The 27630-nt window shown below is 44.2% G+C and overlaps 1 protein-coding gene across 1 annotated transcript in view; it reads left to right on the top strand.

Annotated features, from left to right (window-relative positions):
* UTP20 (UTP20 small subunit processome component) overlaps nucleotides 1-27630 on the top strand; it is a 119724-nt gene that overhangs the window by 52462 nt on the left and 39632 nt on the right. The window contains exons 27-43 of the mRNA XM_066591398.1: nucleotides 959-1167; nucleotides 7639-7782; nucleotides 9016-9095; nucleotides 12502-12731; nucleotides 12815-12959; nucleotides 13651-13738; nucleotides 14822-14965; nucleotides 15050-15103; nucleotides 15196-15348; nucleotides 15882-16037; nucleotides 19046-19186; nucleotides 19598-19735; nucleotides 20001-20140; nucleotides 21634-21725; nucleotides 21851-22122; nucleotides 23005-23144; nucleotides 25494-25650. Of these exons, the coding sequence (XP_066447495.1) occupies nucleotides 959-1167; nucleotides 7639-7782; nucleotides 9016-9095; nucleotides 12502-12731; nucleotides 12815-12959; nucleotides 13651-13738; nucleotides 14822-14965; nucleotides 15050-15103; nucleotides 15196-15348; nucleotides 15882-16037; nucleotides 19046-19186; nucleotides 19598-19735; nucleotides 20001-20140; nucleotides 21634-21725; nucleotides 21851-22122; nucleotides 23005-23144; nucleotides 25494-25650 (2483 nt within the window). The remainder of the gene's footprint in view (nucleotides 1-958; nucleotides 1168-7638; nucleotides 7783-9015; nucleotides 9096-12501; nucleotides 12732-12814; nucleotides 12960-13650; nucleotides 13739-14821; nucleotides 14966-15049; nucleotides 15104-15195; nucleotides 15349-15881; nucleotides 16038-19045; nucleotides 19187-19597; nucleotides 19736-20000; nucleotides 20141-21633; nucleotides 21726-21850; nucleotides 22123-23004; nucleotides 23145-25493; nucleotides 25651-27630) is intronic.

Here is a 27630-nt window from a genome sequence, read left to right on the forward strand (position 1 = left end):
ACTAAAAGTACGGGGATCGGTTTCCCACTTTTGTTTCGGACGTTTTGATATATAATTTGTATAGTCTCTGATTACAGGGCGCATACAGCGACCATTTTGGTTGGTGTTGGGTTTATTTTCCTTTTTAATGTATAGATTTTCGTTTTTTTTAAATTTTAACTAGATGTTAAAAAATAGTTACAAAAATATGCCCCTATCACGTCCTATAAGACTTCTGAGGGGTCATTCACATTGTATTTTTTTATTTCATACTTTCCCACTGCAGCTGGGTCATCCATAGGAGCTCCAGTTAGAGGAGAAAGCATCCCCTGTAGTGACATTAATCACTAACACAGCTGATCAGGGTTACATAGCGGAATAAACACTTTCACTGTTTAGTACATGGTGCTCATTGAGTGCTATATAGCCTGGAAAGGAGAAGGCAGAAGTTATTAAATCCCACTTCTCCCTCTACCCTGGTCCCTCAGCTGTGTCTGACAGCAGAGACCCCGACTTGCTTCTGCTTGATTGCAGGAGCAGAGGCTTTAATCCTGCGCCATATTTCTACTATCGGTCGAGATTAAAGCCCAGGACTATGTGCCGTATATTTACCGCGCTTGATCCTTAAGGAGTTAAATGTCTAATTAATTCCCTGTTCATATTAGTTTTTCACTCCCCGTTTTCCGTATTTTGAAGAGTATAATGTGCAGTAATGTGTTCAAAGTGTATTTCTGTATTAGGAAATGAAGAAAGAAGTTGGCACAAAAAGCGTGTCACGGACAGATGACCCTGATGTGACGTGTTGTTGTTTATAGACACTTGTCAGAAGTCTGAAAGCATATATAGCTGTTATCCTAAAAAAAAAAAAAACGTTACGTGACGTGTTATAATAGCAATTATTTTATGCCTGGCTGGTATATAACATTATCAGCTTTATTTGATTTTCCTTGCTGATGTCTGGTTATTTTCTCCTTTGCAGGAAGCTGTCTGGCTGTGGTGCGGCGATCTGTGGAACAGGTGGACCTCGCTAAGATTCTGCCTCTGGGACGACAGCACAGCCTATTGAATAGTGTGGAATTTGTTCTTAAAAACTTGGGATACCTGATCAGTCCGTACTTACCCGAGATGCTCCAGATTTTACTTTGCCTGACAGCCACCGTGTCTCATATTCTTAGCCAGAAGGACAAGGTAAACTTCATTTCAAAACTTTCTGCTGCGCTAATCCCTGGGGTTTATTGCTACATTGTGATTTGTGGAAGGCAGACCTATTTTTACCAGGTTTGGTAAGGGTTCAGATAATATCTGTATACTGTAATGCGATTACTTCTATTGATTCTTGCATATTTGCTGTTCTGCCTCTGTCTGGGTGCATATTGTCACTCTCGGATTACTGTATAGTGCCGGGTGTAAAGGTTCTTTTCCAGAAAGCAGATCACCAGCGTAGGCTCCAAAGAGACATTAAGCCAGTAAAGAATGCTGCAAGATTGCACTGTGCTTCAGCCAACAAAATTTACACACAGCGGAAATGCTAGTTTTCTCGTCTGTTATCATTGGGGGACACAGCTCTGACCTTGGGTATAGCTTCTGCCACTAGGAGGCGACACTAAGCACAAAAGTGTAAACTCCTCCCACTAGCTATACCCCTCCTGCAAGCAGCATGCTAGCTCAGTTTTTAGCTTAGTGTCTAGGAGGCAGGACTGTCTCTCCTGCTGAGACTATTTTTTATTTATTTTTATCAGTTTTTTTCTCCGGAAGGCCAGGGCATAACGAGGAGGCAGGACTCTCCCCGTTAACCCACCGAGGGCGGCGAACAGAGGTGATATGTAGCCCTCTGTTGTCTGCCAGTACCCCTCTGAACAAAAAGGAGGCACACTCAGCCACCAAACTGAGTGTGACCCGCCAGCCATAGAGCCCCCCTTATTTATGGTCCGGCATCCACTGCCTCATCAAAGGCAGGCGATGATGGGGAGAAGCTCTGCTAGAGCCCGGGAGCCACCCCACCTCAGGAAGGAGGTAAGTATGTGGGTTTATTTTGTTATTGCGCCCGATGTGCGTTGCGCCTGCTGCGCTACTTTGTTTCCCGTTGCGCTGCTTGTTAGCTGCGCTGCTAGTTATGCCGCCTGCTGCGCTGTTACAGGGCGGCTGCGGCTTATGCCCCGCAGCGCCGATGTTTATGCTGCGCCCGCGGCTGTTTGGTGGGCGCCCGCGGCTGTTTGGTGGGCGCCCGCGGCTTAGGTGCCGCGGCGGTATGGTGGGCGGCCCTTTTAAACTTGGCGCAGTGTGACCGCGACTCATGTGCTGTCGGCGGCCGCCCGCTCCCAGGGCGGCTGCGGCTTAGGCACTACCGACCGGCCGTGGCCATTTTGTTGGGACCTTCCGCGGCTGCTGTGTTGGGCCGCCCGGCTGATGTGCCACTGGGCCGCCCGTACTGTCTGCTGTGCTGCCGGCCGCCCGCGTCTACCTGTTGGGCGGCCGCAGCTGATGTGCCACTGGCCGCCCGCGATGTCTCCCCCCGCGGTTGGTGTGCGGCTGATGTGCCACCGGCCGCCGCGAGGTCTCCCCCGCGGTTGCTGGAGCGGCCGGTGTGCTGCTGGCCGCCCGCGGCTGATGTGCCGCCGGTCGCCTGTGGGTGACGGCCGCGGTTGATGCGCGGGATGCGCGGGGCGCCCCTCCGGCAGCATTTTGTGATGCCGAGTTCGTTTCTTTCGGGCGTTCTCTGAACTACAAGGCATATGTACTCTCTAGGAATGATGGACTGCTAGTTCTACAGCCGTGTCAGTAGGACGTGGCTAGCTCTCTGCAGGAGATGGACCCTGGTGGGGTGCAGAACAGGCCACGTTTCTCCCATTGGGGATGGGGAGACTGACTGTAGGAGTGCTCGGTATTCTAAACGGTCGCTAGTGTCGGTTCAGGTGTAGAACGCTGATCCTCAGCAAACTAGGCCCGCCTAGTCGCTTGCGAGACTGATTGCATATAGGAAGCTAAAACGTCCAATGGGGTTAAGACTGACAGATCCAGCGACTCGCTGCGACTCTCCTGCATTATGACTTGCAGGACAGCGTAAGACAGTCCATACTTGTACTGTCTGCAATTTTAGGGTTCCTCCATCCCTACTGTGGAGGTTTCCTCAAAGGGATCAGTGAGTCTCGGACCAGTGTACCCTTGCTGCCTTGTGCGGTCAATTTTTCTGTACTCAGTGGAGTCACACGGTTACATTGCATCCCAGCACGGGGCCAGCCCTAGTTGATCACGAAATGGGCAGAAGTCCTCGCTAGCCCATGGGGCCATGCAGAGGCGGACGCCATGGGCATTGTTGCAGAATCATGGAACCAAACTTTTTCCTCTCACGACCCCTTTTTCAAGTTACAGCTAATCAGACAGCCGACGCCATGGACGGAGGCTGTCAGCATATACAGCATCAAGGTCATACGGCAGGCCTTCCAACCGTGGTCAACACAGGAGTCCAGCATGAGACGGTTGCATATATCAACAGGTCGTTTCTCCACTGGTGTCTGGAGTCGAAGGTCCCTTCATCACGGAGGGATTGTGGAGATGAGGTTAAATACCTGGAGGTATATGGGACCTGACTTACAACTAAGTCGCCTGGTAGAAGGTCCACAACCCTGATGTTTCGGCGCCTATGGCTCCACAGTTTCATCTTCGGATGCCTATTGGGTACGGATGGTACAGGAAACGGTCGTTATCTACCCGCGGTATGGCCTACCGCCGGTATCAGGATCCACTTCGGTGAGGTATCGGTGGGCACCTTCTCGGTAGTTCCAGGGAACGCTCCAGGGCAGGTTTCTCGGTTGACTATGCCGGAGTTCCTCGTGCAGGTAGCATGCTTCAGTCACGCTGGCGCGCTGCCGGTAATTCCGGCAACTCCGACTGGATCCCTGCTTTTCCGGAGTGGACTCCTTACAATGACTCTGCCTTGCAGCAATTCAGGGTTACTATGCCAGCAAGGTCATATTCTCTGGCCGTATTCTTCGGAAGGCGTTTGCCTCGTCGGAAGCTCCTTGTCTGGGTTTTGTTCTTTTTTCTTCCCTCTGAGGGTGGATGGGGCTGTTATTTAGGCCCCTTTAGGCTCTGTCTGAGCATGCGGGATACCTAGCCATCCATTAACGCTGGTCGCAGTTGAAGGACAGATTGCGTCCTTACACATGCGACGCCTTATATTTTCCCGCCCCCTTGGGTACTGCTCTAGAACGTCCCAAGGTCTTTGCTGTGTCCCCCAATGATAACAGACGAGAAAACAAGATTTTGTAAGAACTTACCGTAAAATCTCTTTCTCGTCTTGTTCATTGGGGGACACAGCACCCACCCAGTCTGGTGTTGGAACTGTGACGTATACTCCCTAGGGGAGGGTCCGCGGTGCCGTCGCACACGGTGTTGGAATGAGTTACAGTTCGTGAGTATTGTTGTTTATTATCTATGTTGTATCCTACTGGCTGCTCCTACTGCTTGCACACAAACTGAGCTAGCATGCTGCTTGCAGGAGGGGTATAGCTAGTGGGAGGAGTTAACACTTTTGTGCTTAGTGTCGCCTCCTAGTGGCAGAAGCTATACCCAAGGTTTTTGCTGTGTCCCCCAATGAACAAGATGAGAAAGAGATTTTACGGTAAGTTCTTACCAAATCTTGTTTTTTAATGCGGACAAGTAGTTACAGAATGATTGGCCAAACTGAAAGACGTCTGTGCCCCCGATCTGGTCTTTTTTTATTTTAGTCGCCGGTGTTTTGGGGTGCACTCTTTCTATGGAGCGCGATTTATGGCAACACTTTATTGATTTAAAGGGGGAGTTTGTTCACAAAAATAGGTGATTGAGGGACCTTGGGTATAGCCCTTTGCCACTAGGAGGCAGACACTAAGCAGAGGAAGAGTTAAAGGGGTTGTCTCGCGAAAGCAAGTGGGGTTAAGTACTTCTGTATGGCCATATTAATGCACTTTGTAATATACATCGTGCATTAAATATGAGCCATACAGAAGTTATTCACTTACCTGCTCCGTTGCTGGCGTCCCCGTCTCCATGGCTCCGTCTAATTTCGGTGTCTTCTTGCTTTTTTTAGACGCGCTTGCGCAGATGGGTCTTCTCCCTTCGGCCCGACTCGGCAGCAGTGGCGTATTGGCTCCGCCCCCTTGTACGCGTCATCGCGTAGCTCCGCCCCACGACGTGTTCCGATTCCAGCCTACTGATTGGCTGGAATCTGCACATGTGACGGGGTGGAGCTACGCGATGACGCGTACAAGAGGGCGCAGCCAAAACGCCGCTGCTGCCAAGCCGTGCCGAAGGGAGAAGACCCATCTGCGCAAGCGCGTCTAAAAAAGCAAGAGGACACCGAAATTAGACGGAGCCATGGAGACGGGGATGCCAGCAACGGAGCAGGTAAGTGAATAACTTCTGTATGGCTCATATTTAATGCACGATGTATATTACAAAGTGTATTAATATGGCCATACAGAAGTGTATAACCCCACTTGCTTTCGGCAGTTTTTGTGGTAGATCCATGTAACTGCCCCACTCAGATTGAGACATTGCCTAGAAAATGAACACACAAACTTAAAGGGGTTCGGTCAGCAAAAAAAAAAAAAAAAATTCTATACTCCCCTGTACCTCACCAGGCCGTTTACCAGACAACACCTCGTCTTCCCATGTCCATCCTGCAGCCTGTATGAGGCAGTGCAGAAGCTGGCAAAGTTCCAGCTCCGCAACTGCCTGCAAGTACTTCCGCCCGGGTCAGTCGTTGTCACGTGATGCTGGGCGCGCGAGGCGTCACTCCTACGACGGCCACATCTAACCGCCAGTGTCGACGGCGAGTGCGCGCCGGGAAAGGAGACGCATGCGTGCTCGCCATCGACTCCGGAGGTTAAATACGACCGGCGTAGGAGTGATGCGTCGCATGCCCAGCGTCACGTGACGACCACTGACACGGGCCGAAGTACTTGCAGGCAGTTGGGGAGCTGCAACTTTGCCAGCTTCTGGACTGCCTCATACAGGCTGCAGGATGGACATGGGAAGACGAGGAGTTGTCTGGTGAATAGTGCGGTGAGGTACAGGTAAGTATAGAATTTTATTTTTGCTGACAGAACCCCTTTAACCCTTTGCAATCCAATTTTAGATTCAGGGTTTCCTAGGGGGCTTTCTCTTTCTGCCATTTTACAATGGCGCTGTCTGCTGGCTAGAGCCAGTACTGTGGTATGGGACATGCTGGAGAGGCCCCCGACAACAGAGCGGCCAGTAATACACAGTAAGAATACCCTGCCGGATGTCTTCCGATATCAGAGCTGTACAGCCTTCAATCAGAATGTCTTCAGACGTCAGACAGTGGATTGGAAAGGGTCAAGGAAATCTGAGCTGGTCAGAACTGAGATCACATGACCATCTTAGGAGGAGGCCAGGAGTTTCTGCTAGAAAGAAAGAATTAAGGTAACAGTAGCTCAATTATAAACACTGGGGAGAAAGCTACATGATGAATGAAAAAAAAAAAAAATCACCGTAGCGGCCCTTAAAGATGGTGTCAGGGGTTTGTAAAGTGTTGTGGTCGGTAAAGATGCTTTTACTTTTGTTCCCATACGGGGAACAAGAACATTTTGTTCTGCTGGCTAACATTTTTTTGTATTTGTACAATTATCACCTCACCTAAAGTGACCCATAACTTGTTCACAGAACTGCTGGAAAGGTTATAATAGAGAGCTGTACATTGAATAGTATGTAATGTCCATAATAGGAATTGTTTAACTTTTGTTTTTTTACAGCAGGATTTCGGATTCAGTGACTCTTAGATATGTGTCTCATATGCCAGCCAGTCATTTGTGGAGTTCATTTATCGCTTCATTAGACAGCAAGGTGTTAAAAGTTCAATAAGTTAAATACCGCAGGCTTTAATCTGGGTAATGATTATGGAACTGTAGCTAAATCAGAAAATTGATGATTTGGTTAAATTTCCACTTGTTTTAGAGCAGGTCTTTTACTGATCCCAGAGAGTCCAGATACTGAAGGTTTCTAAACTTGGTGCCTATGACCTTCAAGTAAGAACTTATTTACAGAGGTGCAGCTAAGCCATCATAACTCTTGAGAGGTCAGTCGCTTAAAGGCGGTGTCCAGGAATTCAACAAAATGGCTGTCGTCCCTGTAGAAATGAGTCCTAGGGTGGGCTGACTGCTTCTCCAGACGGCGGGATGGAGCATAGCGCCACACTGTTAGTTTCTTACCAATCATCCTAACGGGACTAAGCTGTGTGGCATTAGGCTGCGCCACCTTTCCTGCCCCCAACCCCTCTGTTCTAGAGATACAAACATGCTGCATAGATGATGTCCTTTTTGTTGAATTGCTAGACAGCAGCTTTAAGCTATCTGAATCAAAGGGTGCGCTTATGGGACATCTATAATTTATTATAAAGGTAGATTCTCGCATTAAAAACATTAAAAAATGAATGTGTAGCAAACGCTGCTTGTGTTACGTGTGGATATGGCTGTGGTCTTCAGCCCCCACTTCACCCCTCTGCATTGAAAGGAATGAAATCTACAGCAAAAGTTGGTAATTATGTCAATCGGTCATTATGGAATACATACAGGAAAAAAACAACTTATTTTTCCTGGCATAATAAATGAAAATACGATTTCTACTTAGAGGTTTTTAAAATGTCCTTTTTCCTTATAGATACAACTTAAGTTTATTAATCCACTGAAGAATCTGAGGCGTCTGGGAATGAAACACACAGTAGAATTTTTCACTGAATTTGAAACCTACCCTTTCACTGCTGAGGAGATCGATGCTGTATTTCTTGCTGTGGTTTGGCCTCAGGTAAAAAATAATAATCTTTATTTGTATAGCGCCATGGAACGAGCCCTGGGGGACCCCAACAGCAAGGGGAAGAGGAGGAGAGGTAGAGCCAGCAAAGGAGACGCTGAAAGAGCGGTCAGATAGGTAGGAGGAGAACCAGGAGAGAGTAGTGACCTTTAGGCCAATGGAGCGAAGCATACTGAGGAGTTTGTGGTAAACCGTGTCAAATGCTGCAGAAAGGTCGAGGAGGATCAGTAGGGAGTAATCGCCCCTCGATTTGGATGTCAGAAGGTCATTGGATACCCTTGTAAGGGCATTTCCAGTTGAATGTTGGGGTCGGAAGCCAGTCTGTAGGGGGTCGAGAAGAGAGTTCTCTGATACGTAGCTTACAAGGTGGGAGTAAACTAGGCGTTGTAGTAGTTTGGAGATGAAGGGGAGGTTAGAGATGGGTTGGTAGTTGGCAGCATCAGTCGCGTCTAGAGTCGGCTTCTTTAGCAGTAGGGATATGATGGCGTGTTTGAAAGAAGAGGGAAAGATGCCAGAGGTCAACGAGAGGTTGAGTATACTGGTGAGATGGGAGATGACCACTGGGGAGAGGGATCAGAGGAGGTGTAAGGGGAGAGGGTCGATAGTGCAGGTGGTGGGGCGAGCAGAGAAGAGCAATTTGGAGACTTCTTCCTCTGTCGTTGGGCTGATTACATACAGTGAGCAGGAGCTAGATGCAGTGCTGACAAGACTAGGGTCAGGGCTAGTCTGGTATTGGGAAGTTATTTCCTGACGGATGTCTCCAATTTTCGTTTTTAAGTAGGTAGCCAACTCTACAGCCCTGAGATCCGTCACCGGGGGTTGCGGTTTAGGGCTGAGAAGGGAGTGAAAAATATCAAAGAACCGTTTAGGGTTGTGCAATAGTAAGGAGATGAGAGAGGTAAAGTAGACTTGTTTGGCATGGTGAAGGGCGAGGTTGTAGTTTCTGAGCATGAATTTGTAGTGGAGAAAGTCTACGGACATTTGCGACTTCCTCCATAGCCATTCAGCACTTCTAGAGCACCGCCGGATGAAGCGTATTTGAGGCATGAGCCAGGGTTGCCGTGTTCTATATCGGATGGCTTGGGTCATGGGGGGCGCCGCTTCATCCAGGGCATGTACCATAAATATCACTTTCATAGTGTAATTCTATCAGACTAGTGTAATTGAGAATGGATTTGTATATTTCGGACATCATCTTTTTTAAGTCTTTGTTATTCTGTATTACAGATTTGTAGGCTTTCATTGGAAAGTCAGCATTCTCCTTCTTTTGTTCTAAAGTTGATTCATGTTTGGAGCCAGAATTCCAGGTAATACAGCTGCATCCATTATTAGGTGTAATATATTAGAATCTGATTTCTGCATAAAGGTGATTTCACATATAGTATCTCTTTTTGTTCTTCAGAAAGACTCCCTTTTCGTGACATATTTTTTTAAACCTAGTTTTATTTTCATTTAGAAAGAACATTACACAAAAATAAGACGTGTGTCATGAATAAAGTGCCAGAAGCACTGATCACCCCCTAGAACAGGGGTGTCAAACTCATTTTCACCGAGGGCCACATGAGGCTTATGGTTGCCTTCAAAGGGCCGATTCTAATTGTTAATTGTTACAGTATAGTAAAAGTGAACCTCACAGTGGCCCGATCGGTAATAAGGTCCCCCATAGCAGCCAGTGGCGCACACTATTATATATGTATGTGGTCCCAAGTATACCAGCTGCTCTCTTCTTGGGGCCCTCCTGCATACTTGGGCCCCTGATGTCTCCCCAGGCCTGCAGCCATGAACAGAGGGAAGGCCGGTGAGAGGAGTTCAGCGTTGACCAGCTCTCGCTCTGCAGCTGTTCCTCCTCAGCGCCGCTCTCTTCGCTGTAGAGATCATGTTCTCTGCAGTCTTCTTCCCTCCTCCGCGGCCGTTGTCAGTCTGCTATCGGCACTCATCTATCACTGTCTGCAAAATAAAACAAAGTTTAGCCCCCTCCCCAATGTCTATCCTGGGTAAACCGCAAATCTTTTATTTATGACTGCTTTATTTCCTAGGTAATGATCTAAATCAGTGTTGGATAAATCTCATGAGTCCAGAACTTATTTTAACTCAAAATTATCTGAGTTGTTTTCTTTTCTTGTCTCTGGAAGTCACATCACTAAGACAGTGTTTTCTTTTGCCTTATACTGGGATTATAGAGCTGGAAGGGACCTCCAGGGTCATCGGGTCCATCTCCCTGCTCAATGCAGGATTCATTAAATCATCCCAGACGGATGTCTGTCGTCCAGCCTTTGTTTGAACACTTCCATTGAAGGGGAACTCACCACATCCCGTGGTAACCTGTTCCACTCATTGATCACCCTTACTGTCAGACAGCGTTTTCTAATATCTAATCTGTGTCTCCTCCCTTTCAGTTTCATCCCTTTGCTTCTAGTCTTTCCTTGTGCAAAACAAAAAAAGGACATGGTTTGTAGGCCGCTCACTGTCCTTGTAACTCTTCTCTGAACTTGCTCCAATTTGTCGGTCTTTCTTAAATTGAGGTGCCCAGAAGTGGACGCAGTACTCGAGATGGCGTCTGACCAAGGAAGAGTAAAGGGGGATAATTACTTCATGGCCCACCCGCCTCCATTCGCAATAAACAGGCAGTTCATGAGTGAACGTCTTCCTGTTTACGCGGAACAATCCGCTTTCAGTTTTCTGCATGCAGAAACGGAGCAACGAATGAGAAGTAAACTAATTCCTGTTCATAGGCAAGTTGGGACATGATGGATGCGGGAATCTGTATGATTTATTGACCTGTGTAAAAGGGCCCTTATCCAACTAGTTTCTACAGAACTACCATTCTCTGAAGCTTGAATCTCTGTGGAGATGTATGTATTCTTAACATGCAATACAACACCTTCCCCCCCCCCTTTTTTTAGGTCTCTTTCTTGCAAATAAGTTGTATCCTTCAAGCCTTGTGTTCCAGTCATGTGTATCATCCCACCAAGTTTCCGTGATGCCTATGTCATATTTCTTTTCCTATGTTAGGAGCTCCAATTCTCCTTGTTTTTCCCATGCTCTGTGCATTTGTGTAGGAACATTTTAAATTGTAATCAATGTCTCTTACTCTAATTTCCTTTTCTTTGTCTTTTTTCTTTCTTTTCACTTCTCATAAAAGGTTCTCAAAATTGTATTCCATATTTGTATAATTTCGCTTGGCCTATTACTTCCTTCCCCATACTCTTCCAGTTTAAAGCTCTCATGACAAGTGTGGAAGATGATCTCCCCAAGTTCTGTCTTAACAAAACACCGGCACTCAACAAACTGAGAATGGTCTATATAGTTATTGGTGTCATTGCGGCAGCCATTTGTGGTGGCATATATCCAACATTTCTTATCGTCTTTGAGAAACTTATTGGTGCTTTCAGTTTCAAAGATGAAAATGATGTAGCTGGTTCCTCATGGTATACAATGAAGAGGGTCAGAGCGCTACAGCCACTTCATACAGCTCATTGACACGGCTGCCATGACTTGGAATCCCATCAATCTGTTTTTGGTTAACGATATTCTAATGGTGTGTTCACATGTAAGATACTGCGGATTTACTGCAAACTGTTTTCTGCTGTGCAAAATGCAAATCCATAACATGTGAACGCGTTCTAAGGGCTTGTTCACACAAACATATTTGCACAACATGTGTGCGTAATACGCAGGGAATAGAACCCATGGGTGTATTTTTCACAATGTGTAAATGCGTGAAAAAATACACAACATGACCTATCTTGTGCACATTTGCATACTGCAAGAGCCCACTACAATCAATAGGCTTGCATAAATGTGCACGACGTACCAAAGAAAACTTGCGTATTTACTGTATTAGCATTCCCGATATGCACTTACGCCCATGTGAGCCTAGTCTAAGAGATAGATAGGTCATAAATATCTGAGCACAGAAAACCACTTTAGGGTATGTTCACACATGGTGGAATTGGTCTGGGTTTACACAGTGGAAAATTGCACCAAAAACTGCAGCAAAGTCTGTGACAAAATCCATACCATTGGTGTGGATCAATTCATTAGTGTGGATTTGCACCAATATCTAGAGTGCAAAATATGCTGTGGATTGTAGTGCTGATCTGTACCAAATTTCACTACATGTGAACACACCCTTAACTAAAGCCCCATTTGCATGCAACAGTTATCTCTAAAAATCCGTTCAAACGATTTTGAGAGATGTTGTGTGTAAACTCTTCCATCCTTTAATCTTCGGCTGAACGATGATTTTTAGGTGAGCATAAAATCCATCATTCAGCCGGAGAGAGATGGCAGGGAACGGACAATGTGTTCTCCATGGTCGCAGGTGATTACATTGTATTCAGCTTGACAGCCCCTGGCAGCCCCTGCAAATACAATGCAACTGAGTGCAAAGTCCTGACCACCTGCTGGGATTTGCAAACAGCTGCTGGAGGCTCATTTACATGCAAATGAAGCTGATAAAGTGCTGATTGGCATTAGTGCCCTTTAGTACTTGGTGCAAAATGATCCCTAGAACTGTCAATCTTTCAATCATTTGAAAGATTATTTTTGCGTGTTAATGAGCCTTGAATTGTAATGATTTGCTGCAGTAAAACCATTTCCAGAAGCACAAACAAAAATAATGAAGCAGTGATTGAAATCTGAGATGCACCTTTCTTGTTTGCACTGATGATGTGACTTCGTTACGAGATTATATGGTCATGTTTTCTGCAGGTATTTTCCCTTGCTTGCCAAACAAAAGCCTGAACACCCCGAGTTTGATGTACTCCTGAACGCATTCGCTCTGCTGTCAACAAAGAATTTATCAGATGTAGCAGCCGGCGTAGTCATGGATATAACTAGTAATCTGCTGAACATCCCTGACTTTGAAGAGACGGAAAGTCTCTCTCCTTTGGTTGTGAATGACTGTATTGTTCATGAGGCCGCCAGCATCAATGATGGTGGTAAGCAAGATGTTTATGTAGTTCTCTCAATGGCTGTGCCCTCCCTGCGGTCGCCCTTCTCATGTGTGGATGCTTCATTTTAGAGTGCGCAACTTTTGGTGTGAAGCTGGTTTTACCCCACGTGCCTGTGCTCATCCAGTATCTCTGTAAGAGCATGCTGAATGCAGAAAAAATAAAGAAGAAGAAATACAGCGAACAGGTCAGCAAGGAGCTCAACATCCTGTCTAAGTAAGTATGTCTTACACAATGAAATAAGACCTTCTCAAGTCTTTGTAATGGGGATGTAACAGATGTTTTGAAAATACCTGAAAACATGGTTTTAGCATAATAGTTTTAATGCATCCTGTATAAACCGTTAGGGCGGTTTCAGACCTGCCCACCGGGTTCTGCTTTCCTGCTCTGTGAACAGCGCCGAGCGGACCCCATTGACTATAATGGAGTCCATTTGGTTTCCTCTCAGCTTTTAGACTGGAGCAAAAGCACTGCAAGCAGCGGTTTTTCTTGCATTTTGAGACTGGTCTGCAACGGAAGGCCGAAACGTCGCTACTTTCTGTAATAGGGCAATAAAGAAGTCTTTGTACTTTTGCACATCCGTCTATGCTGCCGGCCATTGCTTTCTATGGACGTATATTTGGAACCTTTCTGGTTTTTGGTTCCGATCTGGCTTTTGCATTTACTGGCCTGACCCTGGTGAGGGTATACTTTGTGCTGCTGGTGGGACTCATCATATTTCTGTGGTCTGCAATGGAATGTCAGAGCAGAGGTTCCAATGCAGATGTGGATGCCTTACCCACTGTAATTATCTATTTTGGATTCCATCGTAAATTTTCTTTTTAGACTTTGTTCTGCACCATACAGGTGCGCTTTCACTTAAATTTTTAATAATGTTTAACATCAATTTTTTGCGTTTAATCCACAGGATTAGCAACTTTATCCAAGACAAAGAACAGAGTAATCTGCTTATAGGGCTCCTAATATCTTACTTGCACAAAAGTAATTTGGCTCAGGTGAGTGATAAGTTTTATATAGTGGTGTTCTATATAGAATTGTGTAACATGCCATAGGAATCCTCTGTTTAGCATCAAGATGGATGTGTGTAACTCATGCCCATGAGTGTATCGGTAAAGCACTGTGGGTCCCCCCGCACCTTTTTACCAAAGTTTGTAAACAGAGGCCCTGCCGGCAGAGATCATGTATGGCTGCGAGTGCACTGCGCATACCCGCGTATCACACACAGACATGCGCAGTGTGACATTTGTTTCTTAATCCCCCAATCCATTTCTCAGCAGGGTTGTATTTGAATACGCCGCCCGTATGCAATGTATTGCGTATGGACAGCATTTCATATGCTGCCTATACTAATGTATAGTGCTCACGCTACGTGGTACGCAAAGAAACAGAGCAGTGGGGGTGATCAATGCGTGGAACAGATTGCCAGGGGAGGTGGTGAGTTCTCTTCAATGGAAGTGTTCAAACAAAGGCTGGACAAATATCTGTCTGGGATGATTTAGTAAATCCTGCACTGAGCAGGGAGTTGGACTAGATGACCCTGGAGGTCCCTTCCAACTCTACCATTCTATGATTCTATACTGTGATCTATTTCTTGTGCGTATTGACATACAGTCTCTACATGCACATGTGTATGGATCAATAGGTCCACTGACTACATTCACCGCGTATCACGCAGCCATGCAACGCAACGTAATACGTGGTGAAAACACAGTCGTGGACATAAGCCTTAATAAATATCTGTGATTTGTTTGTCAGCTTTGTTAATCAGACTGAATTAAAAATGATTAGTATTTCTTTGTGAATAAAAAATAAATCCAAATGATTGGCAAACACACCCTGCTTGTAACCTTTTATAAGTTGCAAGACTTGAATGATATGGTGTTTAACTACAAATGATTTTGTATTCGCTCAGCTGAATGTCGAACAGTCTAATCGGTCAGTCAAGATGAATACAGCTGCGTTTATAGCTTATAGCTGTTTACTACAACTTTATACTGTAGAGGAGTGATTAATTCTGTACGTGGTGAAAAATGTCTGAGACTTGTTACCGTGTAACAAATCTGGTTCTTTCCCAATAGGACACAGAAGTGGACATCCTGGAGACTGTGCAGAACCTGCTGAGACACTGTTTGAATCCTACAAGCTTCTTAAAGACATTAGCCAAACTATTTTCTGTATCTCAAAATAAGATATCCCGGCAGACCCTTTGTACTACATTTCAGGTGCAATATGTAGTGACGTGCTCTGTGCTCATGAACTACGTTACTCGCTATTTAGTAAGCTCATATGTTACATTTGTATTGCAGGTCCTCTCTGAGCTTGATCCTGAATTACAGTACATCACTGAAGTTGCTGTCAAGGTTTGTAGGGGTTTGTTTGATGACACTGTTTTCATCCCATGATCATGATTGGCTGATACTTATTTTTCTACTTTTTTTTTGTCTTCACATAGTTAAATGCGTTTGATCAGAGACATTTGGACGATATACACTTTGACGTCAGATTAACAGCCTTCCAAAAAGCAACCTCCTTTATTAAAGAGATGAAAGCTATAGATGTGAACTATATTATCCCACTTATGCACAACTGTTTCTACACAATACAGGTAAATCTTATTCCTTCGCTTAAGGGCTTATGCCCACAAGCTCTGCGGGATACGCCCACGGATTTAAGCCGCGGGAGTACAATGTTTAAAAACGCGATAGTGCCTGCGAGTGATCGTTACGCACGGATTTCCGCACTTTCCATTATAATGCTATAATAATGGAGACCTCCCGCAACGTAAAGAACATGCTGCAATTTATTCCTCGCGGCGTAATTCCGCAACTAAGCATTGGCAGGCAGAAACCTATTAGGTTCGATAGGACTTAATTGCTGTGGTATTCACGCGTGGATTTCCGCTGTGGGAAATGCAGTAGAAATCTGTCCATGGGCATTAGCCCTTAGGGATATAGTTAATATTGATTAATCATGTAAATATTAACGACATGGCTAAAACTGCCTTTTTGATGTGTGAAGTAGACTTTAAAGCATTCCATAGTTTATGTAAGCGAATTAGCATTACATTTGAACATATGTTGTCTTTGTTCATATTGATTTTCCAGTTCTGATGATGATGTAAAATGTTTTGTATTTCAGCTTGGCGATATGGCATTGAGTGACAATGCACTGCTGCTTCTTACCAGTGTAATGGAGCAGCTAGCAGCAGTGAAACACAAGCAGGAAGCGTTCCAGGAGATCATTCAGCGCACTTTGCTTGTCAACTTGAAAAGTGGCCTGAAAAGTAATGTTGAAGTACGTAAATCAGTTGCGATTTCCGCAACTCCATCTTCGTGCGGGCTATACATGGATGGCTTCCATTGAAGTCAATGGAAACCATCCGACTCAGTGCTTCCGCATTTGACATTGCTGAAAGGAAGCATAATCTGTGTCATTGCCTAGCGGCGGTGCAGGAAAAATAAACATTAAAAGAAAAAAATCTGTACTGCGCATGTCTGATTGCGAGCCGTCCAGACTATCCACAGTGCGGGCGAAAGAAGAAAATGACAGTCGTGCAAAGTTGCTGGCGGAGGTCAGGGATGGATTCCGCTGCGCGGCTCGGCATTCAGAATCTGACCCGTTCGTGTGCAGGCGGCGTTAGTCACAGAATACTGTATTGCCTTAATACCCCATACTGATTTACAATGAGCTATGTTCATTGAAAAGGACATAATAGTTTTGAATGAATACAGTTTGTCCTGCAGTTTTACTAGGAGGATCGATTTCTAAAAGCTGTAGCTTTCGTTAGATTGCGGTAATCCCTTTCCAATCCACTGTCTGACGTCTTAAGACATTGATTTAAGGCTGTACAGCTCTGATGTTGGAAGACGTCCGTTGGGGTTTTATTACTGTATATTGCCAGCCTCTCTGCTGTTGGAGCCTATCCAACATGTCACCTTATGCAGTACTGGCTTTAGCCAGCAGATAGCGCCGTTGTATAATGGCAGAAAAAGAGTAAGCCCACTAGGAAAACCAGAATACTAATTGGGTTAAAATAGCAGTTCCGTTTTTATTTTTTAAAAGCCGAGAATATTTGCTATGTGATGAGGTGCAAATTTGCACTGCAATTTTTGCTGTTTTCTATCTTTAAATATGATAAATCTTTCGGGAGCCAGATATCCAGCGTGCCTAGAAATTTGCTTCTGGAGCCTCACTTCGTTTTTGTTTTTTCTATTGATGTCTGTGACCTAGCATATTAAAGACGGCCAATGAGGAAATTTGGCTTCAAGTCTACAGTACAATATTTTTTCCCCATATTTCCATTATGATATTAATCCAAAACAGAACATATAGATTATTCAGTGTCACCTTTTTTCCCCCCTCTCAAAAAAAAAAGTCTGTTGCTTCTTTACTTAAAGAGCATCATCAATTTCAGCTTTGGAGTGCTTCTGTTTTGTCAGCCGATTTAACTTTTTTCGGTAGCTGAAGATGGCCCCATATAGCGCTTAAATGGCTGCTGGAACGGCCAAAGAAGCAGAAGCGCACAGAAGGTAAAAGTGCAGGTACTCTTTAAAACCTTCAGCCCCTTCCACTAGCACATGGCCATAGGGAGCTGACCCCATACTTTAACCCCTTAGTGACGGAGCTTTTTTGCTTTTTTCCCTTTTTGTTTTTTCCTACTCCCTTTTCAAAAATCGTAGCTCCTTAATTTATCCATCGAATTCGCTGTATGAGGGCTTTTGTTTTTTACGGGACGAGTTTTTTTTTTTTTTCAATGGCACTATTTATTGTACCATATAATTTACTGAAAAACTTTTTAAAAATTCTTAGCGGAGAGAAATGGGAAAAAAACGACATTCCACCATCTTTCGGTGCGTTCTGTTTCTACAGCACACAAATTGCAACAAAAACGACCTGATATTTTTATTCTATGGGTCAGTAGGATTGCTACGATACCAAACTTGTATAGTATTTTTTTTGCTGTAGTACTTTTATTTTATTTTTTAAAATATTTAATTTTTTCAATTATTTTCTGCGGTCATTTTGTGCACGCGATAACTTTTTTTTATTTTTCCGTCGACGTAGTTGAGCAAGGGCTCCTTTTTTGCGGGATGTCCTGAAGTTTCCGATAGTATCAATTTGGAGTACATACGACTTTTTGATCGCTTTTTATTGCGTTTTTTCTGGGAGACAGGGTAACTAAAAAAGTGTATTTCTGGCGTTCTTTATTTTTTTTTTTCAGACGGCGTTCACCGTGCGGGAAAAATAATTCACTACTTTGATAGATCGGACTTTTACGGACGCGGTGATATCAAATACATATTTTTATTTTATGATTTTGATTTTTTAATAATGGATATGGCAAAAGGGGGGTGATTTTAAACTTTTATAACTTTTTTTTTTTTAACAATTAAAAAAACTTTATTGATTTTTTTTTTTTTTACATTACTTTGAAGTCCCCCTGGGGGACTTTAACATGCGATGCTTTGATCGCTCCTGCAGTATGACGTAATGCTATAGCATTACGTCATACTGCTTTTTTACAGGCAGTCTTTCAAGCCACCCTGTGTGGATGGCTTGATAGGCAGTCTGCTAAGGCAGCCCTGGGGCCATTCATTAGGCCCCCGGCTGCCATGACACCTGCACGGCTCCCCCGATCTCACCGCGGGGGGGCCGTGCAGGACCCCTAAACAGCGTTCGGGGGATTTAAATGCCGCTGTCAGAATTGACAGCGGCATTTAAAGGGTTAATAGCCACGAACGGCCGAGCGCAGCTATTGCCTGCGGGTGTCAGCTGTAATAAACAGCTGATGCCCGCGCTGTATGGAGGGAGATAGCGCCGCAACCTCCCTCCATACACGTCCTGCAACAGCAGGACGTAGTTTTTCGATAGCGCTGTCACTAAGGGGTTAAGCACATCATCTAAGCAGAGGTTGCCAACTTTTGTTAAATCTTTTCCCTGGCTTTCCTGGTGAGTCACTAGGACTGATCGTGGGTTGTTAAGGCTGCCTGTCAATGGGCGATGATCCGCTTGCTATGAAAAGCGATTCTCCACTCGTGGGATTGAAATCGCGGCATGCTGCGATTTGCCGCGATTATCCGTGGTGAGGCTGTCAGTGCTCCCCCCTCCTCCTCCGCGGCGGAATATTGCTAGGATATTCCGTCCCAGCCGTGGACAGGCAGCCTTACAAACAGCAACTTGCATTTCATTCTTGCAGTAAAGTTTCCCTGTAAAAAGCCACAAGTGTGTGTGTGTGTTGCTAAAAATGGATGACTTTAGTGGTTTTGTGTACAACAACTAGATAACCCTTTTTCTTTTAACAGACTGTTCAGCAAGATTACACTACTTTGTTATGTAATTTGATCCGAACGTTTCCTGCGCATCAAGAGTTCTCCGACTTGGTTAAGCTTACAAATTACACCGATCCTGAAATGGATTTCTTTGAGAATATGAAGCACATTCAGGTATCTTTAGTGTTGATAGTCTACAACTTTTTAACTTTGTTAGGCCTGCTGGGATTTGTCTGGAGGGGTGGAGCCTCCCCAGAGTGACAGATTCATGTATAATTTACCCCAGAAGCTGGTGTAAATTATACCAGAGATGTATGCCAGGTTAGACCTGGCATACATTTGAGTCTAGGCGCACAAAGCTGCCATGGGTGCGCCGAATACATGAAGTCATGCACCTTTTTGTGTATTTAGCGTGTTGTGCGCCCGGGGTAATTGTACTAGGTCCAGTGCAGGAGATGCCAGGCTTAGTAAATTTCCCCATATATTTCTTGCCTTTTTGTTCTCTTTCGTAGCCGTTTGGGGAAACTGTCAGCATCACATGTAACTTATTGGTATTCTGTTTTTTTTTTTCCTTCTCTTTAATAGATTCACAGGAGAGCTCGAGCATTGAGAAAACTCGCTAAGAATTTAATCGAAGGAAATGTAGTACTGTCCTCCAAATCTCTGCAAAATTACATAATGCCGTATGCGACTAGCACTATATTCAATGAGAAAATGCATAAGGTGTGTGGTAATTCTACAGGATTGGTTGTAGTAAGCTTTGAGTAAAAGCTGCATTCCTATATAAGCCGCTCTTATATTAGGTACAGCCATACCATTGTTTAATTAGAATCATTACTGCATAGTCTTGGCTGCTAATGCTTCCAGAGGCCTGCTTAGTGTATGTGCGAAAAATACACATTTATATCTTTGAGAGTTTAGGGAAAGTTGGGCGACAACTACTACATTTGTTATATAATCCTCTCACTTTTGGGTTCTTGTGTTTCAGCATGAAAATATGATCAATGCCTCAGTGGAAATGATCGGCTCAGTATGTAAAAGCTTGTCCTGGTCCGCATACATGTATCATTTAAAACATTTCATTCATGTGCTCCAAGTGGGACAAATCAATCAAAAACTGGGAGTCAGGTATGGTTGGATAGTTTTGTTTTGTTTATTTTTCCTTTGTGTAGTTTCCCTAGAATTGAGCCTATAAAGGAGAAATAATGAATGTTTTAATAGTTTGTAGCAATTTAATTCATTTCCTTGTAAGAAAAAGCTTATCAAGTATACACTCTGAATTCAGAATTGCATTGATATTGTTGGGCTCACCTAACGCTACAGGACGTACAGTTATGTCCTGCAGCTTCGGGGTATGAAGGGAGGTCGCGGGGCAATCCCGCTCCATACAATGTGGCTGCCAGCTGTTTTTCAGTTTTTTTTCCTTAATACAGACGACACCTGCCTGCAACAGCTACAATAAGCTGCGCCACTCATTGGAGCTGTTAAACCTTTAAATGCCCTCACGGATGGGGTTGTCTGAAAGGCCCCAGGGCTGCCATTGCAGAGCGCCTATCAATCCATGTCTGATCGCGGTATGAAGTAATGCTATGGCATTACATCATACTACAGGAGCGATCAAAGCAGCAAAAGTTCTTGTCTCTGGGGACCAAAAAAAATAAATAAAAATTAGTTTACAAAAGTTTTACTATTAATTTAAAAAAAAAAAAAGTAATAAAAGGTTAAAAAAACAAACAAAAAACCCTTTTGCCGTATTTGTAATAAAAGAATCTAACAAAAATACATATTTTGTGTCGCTGTGTCCAAAAAAGTCTGATAAGTCTGATCTATCAAAGTATCACATTATTTACCCCGCACGATGAATGTCATAAAAAAAACACCAGAATTGAGCTTTTTTTGGTCATTCCTCTCCAAGAAAAATGTTCTAAAAAAAAGATCAAAAAGTCATATGTATTCCAAAATGATATCAACAGAAACTACAGCACGTCCCGCACAAAATAAGCCCTTGCACAACTATGTCGACAAAAAAACAGCCATAACTTTATTTTTCCAAGTTTTTCGGTACATTAAATAGTACCATTTGAAAAATACAACCTGTCCCATAAAAATTAATTAAGCCCTCAGACATCTTCGTCGATGGTTAAGTAAAAGTTATGATTTTTTTAAAAGCAGGGGCAAAAAGCTGAAAATGGAAAAAAAGGTCCGTGTCCTTAAGGGGGTTAAAGGTAATTTGTAAGCATCATATAATTTGTTATGGTGCTTATAGTTTAGGTGATGTAGAGTCTGGGGAGCCTCTTTTCATTCTTGCCCAGCCCCCTGTTCCTGTGGTGTCCCACAGCAAAGTGAGCGTGTGCTCAGCAGTTGGACTCTTTTCAGAAGGTTGTGTCCGTGCATTTCCATTAATCTCTATACACGTGCGCAGCCTTCTGAAAAGAGTCAAGCTCCCACTCTGGGGTGACTTAGGACATTTTCAACTGTTCTACAGAATATGAAATCCTAATGGCTGCCATAAAAACCTTGTTATGGTCCCGTCTTTAAGGGGTTTTGAAAACTTGTAAGGTAGTGCACAAATGTGAAATATGTAAGAATTGTTTTGATTATATAAACTGTCTTCCGTACAGCTTACTGGTGACGGTGCTCGATGCGTTTCATTTTGATTACATGACAATGGAGAAGCAACTTCAAGCAACTAAGATACATGACAGTAAAACTGGTAAGCATCTTTTATGTTATAGGAAATGTTGCAGCCTTTACATACACTCAACTCTAACAGGTAAGATTTTTTTGTCTCCGACTACTTGGTATAATGGTGCTATCCTTGTTGGTTGGTTGTTTTAGGTATAACAGAGTCAGAGAACAATGTGGAGGAAGAGTTAATGGAGGTTGAGCGTGAGGAAGAGGAAGAACAGATGGACACTCAGGAGGGTGCGGCCCCCGCCAATAATGAGAATGAGACTCCTTGTGAAAAGCAAGGCAACAATCCCAAAAACAAGCAGGAGGTGACCTCTCTTCCAAGAAACAAAGAAGACCTGGCATCACTTATTAGTCACATTCAGAAGACTGTGACAAATAACTTAATACCAAAACTGCAGAAGTGTCTTGATGCAAAGGTTGGTGTTCTGATTTTCAGTCTAACTCCTAGGATAAGGTTTAAGATGATAGGATAAGGTTGGGTTTAGATGTTCCATCAGTATCCCTTTTGTGGTATCCCCTTTTTTCTTATGACTTTGTCATCATTCTTTATATTTTTCTTTTTTAAACATTTCTTGGCTTGGTTGTCTCATCTCAGCCTGGGAGGTCTGACTGCTGTATCCCCTACCCACATGGATAACCGCATTCAGACCTCCCCTATCTGCAAGTTGTCACTTGTCCTGTGGATAGGGGATAACTTGCCAAGATTGAAATGCCCCTGTAATATTATTAACAGCGACACAGTAAGGCCCCCTGACCACGGCAGTTTATTCGTCGGCGGTAAACCGCCGGCGAATCTCGCCAGCCAACGCTTCCCATAGCATTGCTATGGAAAGCACTGGCACCTGTCCACGAGCGGAGATTCATTGCGATTCTCCGCTCACGGTGGGCATTTCGCAGCATGCTGCGAAGTGCCCCAATTCTCCGCGGTCAGCCTATCTATTAGATGGGGGTGACCGGTGGAGATTCACCAGCGGCTCCTGCTCCTGGGCGGCTGCTCCCGCGGCGGAGCTTCGCTATGGGATACCGCATTGCGCGGGGATAACCGTCCTAAATGTTGGTTCACTGATCCACATAGGAAAAATCTGCGTTGTCCTTTAAACTGCACAGCGATTCCTGAGTGTGCGCAGGTTTCCACTTTTGAAAATGTGGTAATAACTTTGGTGTATTTTCAAATCTTCTAAACCAGAAACAATTGCGTATTTTAAAATTGTATCAAATTGATGTACAAATCATTTACTTTTAAAGATTTTCTGCATTTAGCAATTTTTCATTGTATTATCATTTGTTGTCCTGTACAGGTTAAAAGGGATGATGAGCACAAAATGGTGAAAACCAAAACAGTTAATGAAGATGAAGTGGTCCGAGTTCCAGTGGCATTTGCTTTAATCAAGTTAATGCAAACACTTCCAAAAGAGGTTATGGAATCCTACCTACCAAGGTATTAGGTTAAACTGATAAAAACCTTCTAGTCACTGCTAAAACCTACAGATGTGTCCATGCACAAAACAAAAACTATACAGTGATCCCGTTCCAGAGACCCCGCGATACGGGAAAATCAGCGAAGTAGCGGCGTTCTGTTTACACAAATCAATCTGTCGGATGAACTGACAAACAATCGTTAAAGTGAACGAATCCAGCGCTTTTAGCGACGGCAGTTTACACACAACGAACGGCATGCTACGATCAGTGAGCCATTCAGCGCCCAGGATACAGAACACATTCTGTCAGCCAGTAGTGTGCCATGTACAATCTCACATTGGCAGACGCTAGTGGCTTACTGTATTACCTGTATGCACCGCAAAATTCTGCAATATAACGAAAAACTCAGCGAAAACAGAATTATAATGGTCTATCTAAAATCCGCGATGCACTGAAGTCACAATCATTGAACTGCGATATAGCGAGGGATCAGTGTACATGTTTGCATGTGCCTTTTTTGATTTTAACATGCCTATAGGTGACAAATGGCATCCATTGGAGGCATCTCTCAGACATTCAGAAAAAAAAAAGTGTGTGTGTGTATATATATTTATTTATTTATTTATTTATTTTCTTTAACATGGACACTTAATGCAAAGTTTAGGAGGACATTGTTGTCTTTTTTGTTGTGGTGGTATTCTTCACCCACCCTTTGCTGCCTTTATACCAATGCCAGAGTGCTTCTCTGCCTCAATGCTCAGATGAGCACAGGTTTTTTTTATTACATTTTTTTTTTTCTCATTTTAGGATTAACGTATTTTTTTTTAATAGATGACAGAGTATAACTGGGTGTATATTACAATCTGAGCCTCTGGGAGTAGTGAGGGCTGTATGGGTGGGGGGGTGCAGTACTGCTCTTGGTAAAAATAATAAATCTCATCATACATTTTTGTAGATTGATACACAAGACTGATACATTATACTTGCTTTCTGCTACTTTTAAAGAGGACCTGTCTGTTCTCTGACATTTGTGTTTTAGTAACTAATTGTATTTTCAATGAAATAATTCTGAATCATATTTTCTTTAACCCCTTAACGCTCCATGACGTACATTTACGTTTTGCAGTGTTGGGGCATTATGGAGAGAGATCACGGGGCGACCTCTCTTCATACAGGACGGGCGTCAGCTGTTTATTACAGCTGACACCTGCGGGCAATAGCTGCAATCAGCCGGGCAGCTGATCAGCGCTATTAACCCTTTAAATGCTGCTGACAATTATGACAGCGGCATTTAAATCCCCTGAGGTTTGAGGGTCCCGTACAGCCCCACCCAAACATCATTAAACAAAAATACATATTTAGTATTGCTGCGTCTGTAAAAGTCTGATCTATCAAAGTAGTGCATTTATTACCCCGCACGGTGAACGTCATCCGAAATAAAATAAAATAAGGAAATGCACTTTTTTGGTCACCCTGTCTCCCAGAATAATGCAATAAAAAGCGATTAAAAAGTTGTATGTATTCTGAAATGGTACCAACATAAACTACAGGATGTCTCACAAAAAACGAGACCTCGCACAATTATGTTGACAGAAAAATAAAGCTATTGCACGCAGAAAATAATTTAAAAAAATAAATGTCTGAAAAAAAATACAAGTACTGCAGCAAAAAAGCAAGCTATACAAGTTTGGTGTCATAGTAATCGTACTGACCCATAGAATAAAGTTATGTCGTTTTTGTTCCAGCTTTTGTGCTGTAGAAACAAGACGCACTGAAGGATGGTAGAATGTCATTTTTTTTTCTTCACTTTACTTCACTTAGAATTTTTTAAAAGTTTTTCAGTACATTATATGGTACTTTAAATAGTACCATTGAAAAATACAACTCATCCCGCAAAAAACAAGCCCTTATACAGTTAGATCGATGGATAAATAAAGGAGTTATGATTTTTAAAAGGATGTTGGGGGGAGGGGGGGGGGAGAAAATGGAAAAAAAAAAAAAGAACCGCATCCTTAAATTCTGTTTTCATGCGATTCCTATTTTGTTGTGCCTAGAAATGTAGGAACGAATTGACCGCTAAATATAACCAGTTGGGGGTGTCCAACAATGGCCATTCACTGCTGACTGTATTAGCCTGTGTAGGGACACCCCTTTGACAATGTAAATGGTAATACCCAGTTATCAATTTACTGTATTTATAAACAACTGAGCACAATGTAGCATTCTAAGAAATTAGGATCCAGGATTATTATTTATTGAGGAAAACAAATTACTAAAATGGGCAAGTCAGGAGAGGTGACAGGTCCTCTATAATCTTATATGTAACAAGTTATCTTATCTAAGTTTTCTGTTCTTTTCTTTTTTCCAGCATCCTCTTAAAGTTGTGTTTTCTGCTGAGAAACAGAGCACAAGAAATTCGCGACATTGCAAGAAATACTCTGATTAAGATCCTAGAAACACTTGGGCCTAGTTATCTACACTATGTGGTAAAAGAAATGCAGAGCGCCTTAGTTAAAGGATACCAGGTAATAATTGCTGGAAATTGCGTATAACATGCAAGTCATGGTGCATTTAAAAAAAACAACAACATATTTCTCGACCGTGTCATTGGGGAACACAGCTGAAGACCGTGGGTATAACTATTCCCACTAGGAGGCAGATACTAAGCAAAAAAAATGTTAGCTCCTACCAGCTATGCTCCTGCAGGTAAAGAGCTAATCAGTTTTATCTGGTTTCCGTAAGAGGCAGACGTCTTCCTTCGCTGAACTTCAGCTGGTGTCCGTTTCTGAACTTGGGAATACAGGGCTAGCACTAGACTCTTCCTGTTACTCCACTGAGGAGGACTAACGGCATGGAGTCAATTACCCTGTTGTATGCCCTACTCTCAGAAGACAAGGATGCACAGTCCACAGGCTAATTGGACCACGACCCAACAGCCCTTTTTGACTGGAGAACACACTCTTCAAAGGTTGACAATTATAGGGATGCATGCTGCTGGAGAACCACCACCATCCTTGCTTTATAGGCGAGTATGGCAGAGGGGTAATTATACAGACAGACACATTCCCCTTCTCTCTACCAGGTTCATTCTGCCTGGTACGGCCTCCAGCACTCTCCCTTCTTGGGCTACTTCTCTCCACGCACTCCCCTCACCCCCAGTGGCAGTGCCCCAATACCACCACAGGTCCTGCAGCCTCTGCTTCGCCTTCTACTACTACTTTATCTCAGTCACCAGTCCACTGTGAACTCTTTGGCCTAACTTGCCTTTTAAAGGGTTATGCGTGCATCCAAGTATCATGCCTTTTTCGTTGGGCATCCAACACCTTGTAAAGCCTGGTGGGAATTACTGCCCGTTCTTCCCCATTACTTCGCAGCATTGGAGCAGCCCGCGCTTCCGGCTACCGCTTCCATCTTCTGTATTACCCGTCTGGGGAAAGGTTAGCAGCATCTAATAGTGGGTCACGCTCAGAAGGTCATGGGGAGGTGGAGCGGGTGGTTAACACCTTGCAGGGCCCTGTATGATTTCAGGCTGGGGTCTGAGGCCTAGCTCAGCTTCTCTCTAGGGCGAAGGTGAACAAGCGCTGCGTGGCCAATCAGTAGCCTCTTCTTTTCAGGGAGAATACCTAGAGGCACCTTTTCAGCCTATCACTCACCTGGGGAGGGTCTTCCTGTCCTCCCCTCAAATCAGGGCCTTGGATGCCATAACTATGGATTCCTAATTTCTCGTCTGTTATCATTGGGGGACACAGCTCTGACCTTGGGTATAGCTTCTGCCACTAGGAGGCGACACTAAGCACAGAAGTGTTAACTCCTCCCACTAGCTATACCCCTCCTGTAGGCAGCATGCTAGCTCAGTTTTTAGCTTAGTGTCTAGGAGGCAGGACTGTCTCTCCTGCTGAGACTATTTTTTATTTATTTTTATCAGTTTTTTTTCTCCGGAAGGCCAGGGCATAACGAGGAGGCAGGACTCTCCCCGTTAACCCACCGAGGGCGGCGAACAGAGGTGATATGTAGCCCTCCGTTGTCTGCCAGGCCCCCTCTGAACAAAAAGGAGGCACACTCGGCCACCAAACTGAGTGTGACCCGCCAGCCATAGAGCCCCCCTTATTTATGGTCTGGCATCCACTGCCTCATCAAAGGCAGGCGATGATGGGGAGAAGCTCTGCTGGAGCCCGGGAGCCACCCTACCTCAGTCAAGAGGTAAGTATGTGGGTTTATTTTGTTATTGCCACCCGATGTGCGTTGCGCTACTTGCTATGCCGCCTGCTGCGCTACTTGTTTCCCGTTGCGCTGCTTGTTAGCTGCGCTGCTAGTTATGCCGCCTGCTGCGCTGTTACAGGGCGGCTGCGGCTTATGCACCCGCAGCACCGATGTTTATGCTGCGCCCGCGGCTGTTTGGTGGGCGCCCGCGGCTGTTTGGTGGGCGCCCGCGGCTGTTTGGTGGGCGCCCGCGGCTGTTTGGTGGGCGCCCGCGGCTGTTTGGTGGGCGCCCGCGGCTGTTTGGT

This window comes from Eleutherodactylus coqui, chromosome 2 (assembly GCF_035609145.1).
Source record: "Eleutherodactylus coqui strain aEleCoq1 chromosome 2, aEleCoq1.hap1, whole genome shotgun sequence".
Lineage (NCBI taxonomy): Eukaryota > Metazoa > Chordata > Amphibia > Anura > Eleutherodactylidae > Eleutherodactylus > Eleutherodactylus coqui.